Consider the following 9,605-nt stretch of genomic DNA (forward strand, 5'->3'; position numbering starts at 1 on the left):
TCTGAGTGAACCTGGTGTCTGCTCCTCCCTTAAAGTTTCCAGTTCTCTGCTGAGGGGAGTTGTGTGAGGGTTGTGTGTCTGTGTGTGTGTCTCAGAGCTGCAGCTGAGTCGTTGTGTGAGGGTTGTGTGTCTGTGTGTGTGTGTCTCAGAGCTGCAGCTGAGTCGTTGTGTGAGGGTTGTGTGTCTGTGTGTGTGTGTCTGAGAGCTGCAGCCATGCAGCAGGAGCTCCTGTTCAAGGTGCTGGTCATCGGGGACCTCGGCGTGGGGAAGACGTCCATCATCAAGCGCTACGTGCACCAGATCTTCTCGCAGCACTACCGAGCCACCATCGGCGTGGACTTCGCCCTGAAGGTGCTGCAGTGGAACCACGACACGGTGATCCGGCTGCAGCTGTGGGACATCGCAGGTCTGTCCCTTTATTCATCGACTAGAAATATAAAATATATAAAATATATAAACTCTGTCTTTATTCATCTGGACGTCACAGAGACAGAGACAGTCTCCTTCTATCAGACCACTAGAAAATATATAAACTCTATATAAACTCTTTGACTCTAGGACTTTGACGTAAACTTTGGTTTTCCAGTGAAGTGTGTGTCACAGCACAGAGACAGAGTCAGTCTCTTTCTCCTCCTTCATTTCCATGTTTTCCACATTCTGTGTCATAAACTATAAACAGTTTTCTTGTCTGTAACAACATCTCTGTCCTGGGTGAGGGATCCCTCCTCTGTTGCTCACCCTGAGCTTTCTCCTGGTTTTCCCTGTTAAAAGGGTTTTCCATGGAGTTTTTCCTCAGTGGATGTGAGGGTCTAAGGGTAGAGGATGTTGTTATGATGGGATGTAAAGCCCTTTGAGACAAACTGGTGGTAAAAACGGGCTATACTAATAAAATTGCCTTGTCTTGCCTTCTATCAGACGACTAGAAATATAAAATTTATAAACTATATATAATATATAAACTCTTTGACTTTAGGACTTTGAAATGTAAAGTTTGGTTTTTCCAGTGTGTGTGTGTGTGTGTGTGTGTGTGTGTGTGTGTGTGTGTGTGTGTGTGTGTGTGTGTGTGTGTGTGTGTGTGTGTGTGTGTGTGTGTGTGTGTGTGTGTGTGTGTGTGTGTGTGTGTGAGTGTGTGTGTTGTGTTGTCATTTGAAGCCTGCTTGAGGAATGTGGATCTTGTGCCTGGCTGTGACTCCAGTGATCCCATGCTCATAATATCAGTCACATGACGGCAGCTACTGTAGAATAAACACACACACACACACACACACACACACACACACTGATTGGATTATCTGCATGTGAAAGTGTCTTCAACATGGACATGTGTGTGTGTGTGTCTCATCCCAGGACAGGAGCGCTATGGCAACATGACTCGTGTGTACTACCGGGAGGCGGTGGGGGCGCTGGTGGTGTTCGACGTGACGAGGGCCTCCACGTTCGATGCCGTGCTCAAGTGGAAGGACGATCTGGACTCTAAGGTCAGACCAGTTCACTCACCTGGCTGTATCGTCTCGCCTCGCCTGAACACGATGAACAAAACATTTAAATCAAGTTGTTTAAAGGTGTAGCTACAGAAACGGCCATTTGTCTTGTTTGTCGCGCCGAGTTGTCACGAGCTGCAACACCAGTTTACCCGAGTAAGGAAAACAAATTTGATTGGTCGTTATCGAGCGGGCAGGATATTCAAAGCTTGGGGCGAGACCGAGCTCCGTGTGTGTGTGTGTGTGTGTGTGTGTGTGTGTGTGTGTGTGTGTGTGTGTGTGTGTGTGTGTGTGTGTGTCTCAGACGTTTGAATGACGGATGACAGATCCAATATCAGTGGCTGATGAATCGTGAGCAGGCTGACGTATAATCCGTGCGCCTGCATTATCCAATGCGGGAAAAAAAATACACACTTTCATCCCGGATTTAATCAAAAATATAATTTTGCACAAAGTTTGGCCTACAACGTCTGATAGATGAGTTATTACATTAATTTTATGATCCAGAGTGGGCTCAAATTCAATTTTCTTTTCTGTACAGCTTTAAACATGTAAATGTTGATGTGGCTTTAGGATCAATGAGATGAAGCTCTTTACATTAGTGGAGGCAGCTGCTTGTTCTGGTCACATGTTGCATGTGTAATTTGTGTAAAGGCCTAAAGAGAGAGGAATAATAATCTCTCCAATACTTAATACTTGTTCGTTTTATTGGAATCACAGTTAGAAAGTCCAATATCAGAGGAAGTGTGATAGGAAGTTTCACTGAGAGCAGAAACCTTCATACTGTGACTCCACTAATATTTCTCACTAAACATTTGGACAGCGCTCTCACAGTGAGCTATAACTATAATATAACTATATATAACTATAATATATATAACTATAATATAACTATATGTAACTATAATATAACTATATGTAACTAATATAACTATATGTAACTATAATATAACTATATGTAACTAATATAACTATATGTAACTAATATAACTATATGTAACTATAATATAACTATATGTAACTAATATAACTATATGTAACTAATATAACTATATGTAACTATAATATAACTATATATAACTATATGTAACTATAATATAACTATATATAACTATAATATAACTATATATAACTATAATATAACTATATGTAACTATAATATAACTATATATAACTATAATATAACTATATGTAACTATAATATAACTATATATAACTATAATATAACTATATGTAACTATAATATAACTATATATAACTATAATATAACTATATGTAACTATAATATAACTATATATAACTATAATATAACTATATGTAACTATAATATAACTATATGTAACTATAATATAACTATATGTAACTATAATATAACTATATATAACTATAATATAACTATATATAACTATATATAACTATATATAACTATAATATAACTATATATAACTATATATAACTATATATAACTATAATATAACTATATATAACTAAATGAGCAGCTGTGGTGCTGCTGCCTCCAACCTACTGAAGATCTAACGGTCGCCATGGAGCTGTTTTCACAACGCTGTCTGAACAGACCATTTCTGACACCTTCATGTCAGATGAATCAGAAAGGGGGTGTCTCATAGTGTCCTCATAGTCTCATAGTGTTCTCATAGTCTCATAGTGTCCTCATAGTGTCATAGTGTCCTCATAGTCTCATAGTGTCCTCATAGTCTCATAGTGTCCTCATAGTGTCATAGTGTCCTCATAGTGTCATAGTGTCCTCATAGTCTCATAGTGTCCTCATAGTCTCATAGTGTCCTCGTAGTCTCATAGTGTCCTCATAGTCTCATAGTGTCCTCGTAGTCTCATAGTGTCCTCATAGTCTCATAGTGTCCTCGTAGTCTCATAGTGTCCTCATAGTCTCATAGTGTCCTCATAGTCTCATAGTGTCCTCATAGTCTCATAGTGTCCTCATAGTCTCATAGTGTCCTCGTAGTCTCATAGTGTCCTCATAGTCTCATAGTGTCCTCATAGTCTCATAGTGTCCTCGTAGTCTCATAGTGTCCTCATAGTCTCATAGTGTAAATTATATGATGGCAGAGTGTGTAGTCTCATAGTGTCCTCATAGTCTCATAGTGTCCTCATAGTCTCATAGTGTAAATTATATGATGGCAGAGTGTGTAGTCTCATAGTGTCCTCATAGTCTCATAGTGTAAGTTATATGACATCAGAGTGTGTAATCTCATGGGAATGGCTAGTGTGACGTCTAGAATCACTTCCGTGTCCAACCCCTGCTGCTAACGTATACAGCAATGCATGTTCTTCATTGCCCCCCCCCCAAAAGACACACACACACACACACACACACACACACACACACCCATTTATAAGTTACATAGAGACGTTATACGTTTAGCGCTTAGCTACTAGCTAACTAACGTTTACCTCTGTGACTGGACCACCACGATCCACTGGTTCACTGGCCTCCTCCTCCGGTAGTATTTACTATACGGTCGCATTGTTTACGTTGTGTGTTTTAATTAATCCTGTAACGTTAACACACACATCACGGTGACCGCGGTACGGCACGGTGACAGACAGGCTCAGACAGGCTCATTAATGTGCAGAGGGACCATAGACTGTATAAAAGAGAGGGACGAGGTTAACTTTACAGATGTTTCCTTCGTCCCCACAGTGACTCCCGACACTTAAACCTGAGCTGCTTCGCTACTGAAAAACTCTGACAAGTCAAACTTTAGGATGTGTAGAGGACTAATTAATTTACCTGTCTAACCATCTATGACACCTGAAACGGTAAACACAGCTGATCCATCGAAGTAAATCACCGAGTGAATTCACTTTCAGTCATTGAAAACAGCTGGTTCTTGAATGTAACTCGGTTAAGTCAGATGTAACCTCTTCTTTTTTTCTGTTATACATGATGTACATGCTGACAAAGTTAGACATCAGACTTGTAGGCTATGTGCTCGGAGAAAATCGCTTTGTTACTTTCGTCCCACGTTACGTTCATCTTCTCTCTCTCTCTTTTTTACAGTAAAAAAAATAAATATATATATTAATGCTATATTGTGCATTAAATTCATATAGTACATGAATATATATGTTTATTTATTCATAAATGAAAGCTCCCGCGGTGTTTTTAACCCGGCTCTGCCTGTTGTTTCTATACTGAATATCCTGCGATTGGACACGGAAGTGATGTTTTAGAACGTGATGACGTAGCCACTAGCCATTCCCATAGTGTTCCCATAGTGTAGGTTCTATGGTGTCAGAGTGTGTAGTCTCATAGTGTAAGTCTATGATGTCAGAGTGTGTAGTCTCATAGTGTAAGTCTATGGTGTCAGAGTGTGTAGTCTCATAGTGTAAGTCTAAGATGTCAGAGTGTGTAGTCTCATAGTGTAAATTGTGTGATGTCAGAGTGTGTAATCTCATAGTGTAAATTGTGTGATGTCAGAGTGTGTAATCTCATAGTGTAAATTGTGTGATGTCAGAGTGTGTAGTCTCATAGTGTAAGTCTATGATGTCAGAGTGTGTAGTCTCATAGTGTAAGTCTATGATGTCAGAGTGTGTAATCTCATAGTGTAAATTGTGTGATGTCAGAGTGTGTAATCTCCTCTCCTCAGGTGACTCTGAACCACGGGAGGCCGGTTCCAGCTGTGCTCTTGGCCAACAAGTCGGACCAGCTGGGCTCGCAGCAGCCCAAACTGGACTCGTTCTGCAGGGACAACGGCTTCGCTGGCTGGTTCGAGACCTCCGCAAAGGTATGCCACCTCCACAAAGGTACTAGACCTCCGCAAAGGTACGACACCTCCGCAAAGGTACGCCACCTCCGCAAAGGTACTAGACCTCCACAAAGGTACGCCACCTCCGCAAAGGTAATAGACCTCCACAAAGGTACTAGACCTCCACAAAGGTAATAGACCTCCACAAAGGTACTACACCTCCGCAAAGGTACTAATAGACCTCCACAAAGGTACTAATAGACCTCCACAAAGGTAATAGACCTCCACAAAGGTACTAGACCTCCACAAAGGTACTAATAGACCTCCACAAAGGTACTAATAGACCTCCGCAAAGGTAATAGACCTCCACAAAGGTAATAGACCTCCACAAAGGTACTAATAGACCTCCGCAAAGGTAATAGACCTCCACAAAGGTACGCCACCTCCGCAAAGGTACTAGACCTCCACAAAGGTACTAGACCTCCACAAAGGTAATAGACCTCCACAAAGGTACTACACCTCCGCAAAGGTACTAATAGACCTCCACAAAGGTACTAATAGACCTCCACAAAGGTAATAGACCTCCACAAAGGTACTAGACCTCCACAAAGGTACTAATAGACCTCCACAAAGGTACTAATAGACCTCCGCAAAGGTAATAGACCTCCACAAAGGTAATAGACCTCCACAAAGGTACTAATAGACCTCCGCAAAGGTAATAGACCTCCGCAAAGGTACGCCACCTCCGCAAAGGTACTAGACCTCCACAAAGGTACTAGACCTCCACAAAGGTACTAGACCTCCACAAAGGTACTAATAGACCTCCGCAAAGGTAATAGACCTCCGCAAAGGTAATAGACCACCACAAAGGTACTAGACCTCCACAAAGACCTCCGCAGAGGTACGACACCTCCGCAAAGGTACGACACCTCCGCAAAGACCTCCGCAAAGACCTCCACAAAGGTACTAAACCTCCACAAAGGTACTAGACCTCCACAAAGACCTCCGCAGAGGTACGACACCTCCGCAAAGGTACGACACCTCCGCAAAGACCTCCACAAAGACCTCCACAAAGGTACTAGACCTCCACAAAGACCTCCGCAAAGGTACGACACCTCCGCAAAGACCTCCGCAAAGGTACGCCACCTCCACAGAGGTACTAGACCTCCACAAAGACCTCCGCAAAGGTACTAGACCTCCACAAAGGTACCAGACCTCCGCAAAGGTACGACACCTCCGCAAAGACCTCCGCAAAGACCTCCACAAAGGTACTAGACCTCCACAAAGGTACGAATAGACCTCCACAAAGGTACTAGACCTCCACAAAGGTACGACACCTCCGCAAAGGTACGACACCTCCACAAAGGTACGACACCTCCACAAAGGTACTAGACCTCCACAAAGGTACTACACCTCCGCAAAGGTACTAATAGACCTCCACAAAGGTACTAGACCTCCACAAAGGTACTAGACCTCCACAAAGGTAATAGACCTCCACAAAGGTACTAATAGACCTCCACAAAGGTAATAGACCTCCACAAAGGTAATAGACCTCCACAAAGGTACGACACCTCCACAAAGGTACGACACCTCCACAAAGGTACTAGACCTCCACAAAGGTAATAGACCTCCACAAAGGTACGACCGTAAGACAGGAAATAACTGCAGCACTGTGGACACGGCTGTGGAGGAACTCAGAGTTGATACATTAGAATGTGTAAATCTTCCACAGATGAACCGATATACAGCTGACAGAGGTTGATTCACACTAACTGTTGGGATGGCAGCGTGGCTGACCCGTGTTCAGACTAAAACACTGAGTTTGGGTTCAAATCAAATGATCAAAATCTTGATCTACACACAATTTGCACATTCAGCTTGAAGACACATCTGCCACACTAAGACAATAGTCATTACTACACTCATCACATCACAGGTCGACTGTGCAGAGCCGATACCAGTTAGACTTTATTCTTTGACGAGACAAACGGGGGAATGTCTGCAGTTTGCTGTGAAGTTACTGTTTGTCTAGTGAGTTACACACCAGAGTGTCAGTCAGAGCAGGAAGTGAAGACAGAGACTCACACAGAGACTGAGAGACAGAGACACTGAGACACAGAGACAGACAAATTTCTATGGCTAACAAATAAACATAGAAAAAAAAGAGATAAAGTGCATACATAATCAATGTTATATGAGCAAAATGAACAGAAATGAGAAAAAGATAAAGAGATAAAGTGCAAAGTGATTCAGTAACAAATAAAGACAATAGAGATAAGGTACAAAAAATTCATTAATTAAACTCATAAAGAGACAAAGTAAGGATGTGGGATATGGAGAGAGCGAAAGTGAGAGAGGAAAGAGCGGGAAATTCAAGAGAAGTTGAGATGAATTTTTAACTGCTTTTTAAAAAGTGAATAAGAAGAAATGGATCTTAATGAAGGAGGTAGTCCATTCCAAAACATAGGACCTCTGTAAGTCATATTAAACTGATGGTGTGATTTGCGGGTGAAGGGTAAATATAGAGTAAGATTATTACTGTGTCTAGTGCGGTGACAATGTACATTATAAGTGAAGGTAAAGAAATGTTGAAATTTTGGTTTGTCTTCCTGACAGGAGAACCGGAACATCGAGGAGGCGGCTCGCTGCCTGGTGGAACACATCCTCAACAACGAGGAGAGTCCGGTTCTGGAGCGAGAGCCCGGATCGCTGGTCCTGTCCGGATTCACTCAGTCCGCCAAGGATCAGCTCCACTGCTCCTCATGCGCCAAGTGGTGACAGTCGACGGTCGACCCGGAGTTCACCGCTGCAGAGATGCGTTCGGCTCAGGGACAGTTTGTTACAACAACAGCACTGCAGCGCAACAGGACACCGGGCTTCACATGATGCTTCAAAAAGCCTTATATTTTGTTTTTTTAATTTAAATTAAAGCGACAACAAAGAACTTTGAACTGGATGTGCTGGATGTAACTGGTTTCTGCTGATGTCTCTGTTTGACCTACAACAGCAAATGAGGCCATCGGTGGAAGACAAGGGGAGCGTGCCTATGTTCCCACTGGACTCTCTCTACCTATGTGGACTCTAATCTATCTGGCCTGTCTAGCCTCTACCTGGTCTTTTTACCTTTCTTCATTGCCTAAACCCAACCAATGGTGGGACCAAAGGGCTGTGGGAACATAGGGCCTAATTTTCAGTGACAACAAAAGTTAGAAATGTGAGAACATAGGAATGACCCCAAGACAAGCTGTTTCTAAATAGTCTAAGTCTTTAAGTTTGTACGTTACGTCACTCAGCCCAGAGGAGACGGCTCCACCGGACCGGACCGGACCGGACCGGGCTGTAAACCAGCACTGAGCCTCCTTCAGGAACAACAGGCTCAGTTTTATGGTTTTATCTCTGTCGTCGTGGCCGATACTGAGACAGGATCAGCAGAGAGAAACTCCTGCTTCTGTCCACGGGGGGGCGCCAACACCAACACCACAGAATTAAAGTTCTCTGTCGTTGCTTTAAGTCTGAAACATGTGTCAACTTCTTAGTTCTCTTTTACCTCCACATTACAATTAATATTTCACAGCTATGGAAAAACAAAGGTTTGTTTGTTTGATCCATTGAATTTGTACAGACTTACATTTTCTTTTAAAGGTATTAAACAGCTCACACTCCCAGGACTTAATGTGTAGCGTCTCTGCACCAGTCTCTTGTTTGCTCTGAACGTGTCCAACATCAAGACCTTGACATTTTAACTGGCAGCTCTCACTGGTCACATGGGTTTTTCCAACTTGTGGTAAAAGTCCAGATTTATCTGCAGTGTGGACACAGACGTGAAAGGCGTCTCTCCTCAGCCACCTCCACGTCACCACTAAGGCCTTAGAGAAATCTGTACAGACAATGAACACAGATGAAACAGCAGTTTGGAAAATGTCTCTTGACTTTGACCGTAGCTCCGGAGTGTTTCTTATTATTTTAATCCAAACTGAATCTTTGCATCTTAGGGACAACTATCAGACAGAGCAACAGTCACCTGCTTGTGGAGAGTTCACAGAGAAGCTTCACGGTTCATATGTTCATGCTGGAGCCGTGAGAAGCTGAACCATGTCATTTCATATAAGACGAGTCCGTGTCCACACAGATTCCCACGTTTTGAACGTGACCGTCACAGATTTCACAAATTACCTCGACAGAATCAGTTCACTGGCTCAATGTGCAGGATTTCACTGTGATTAGTCCACATTTATCTGCTCATTCTTGACATTTGAAACACTTTGACTTTTTCTTTTTAATGCACCAATGAGATATGAAGTATCGATAACTCTAACGCTAACCTGAAGTGTAGCAGAACAACTGAGCAAACTCTACAGGGTGGAAACTATGAGATGCAATTGAGATCTCAGGAAAA

At 42.5% G+C, this 9,605-nt stretch overlaps 1 protein-coding gene across 1 annotated transcript; it reads left to right on the forward strand.

Moving 5' to 3' along the window:
- Positions 1-213: 213 nt before the first annotated feature.
- On the forward strand, positions 214-7,987 carry LOC311007945 (ras-related protein Rab-32-like; the record flags this gene model as incomplete). The annotated part of the gene is made up of 4 exons (XM_084001368.1): positions 214-406; positions 1,348-1,478; positions 5,111-5,248; positions 7,826-7,987. The coding sequence occupies 4 exons, from the start codon at positions 214-216 to the stop codon at positions 7,985-7,987; spliced, it is 624 nt and encodes a 207-aa protein (XP_083857494.1).
- Between the last annotated feature and the right edge of the window lie 1,618 nt (positions 7,988-9,605).

This window comes from Trachurus trachurus (assembly GCF_905171665.1).
Source record: "Trachurus trachurus genome assembly, contig: scaffold_116_arrow_ctg1, whole genome shotgun sequence".
Classification (NCBI taxonomy): domain Eukaryota; kingdom Metazoa; phylum Chordata; class Actinopteri; order Carangiformes; family Carangidae; genus Trachurus; species Trachurus trachurus.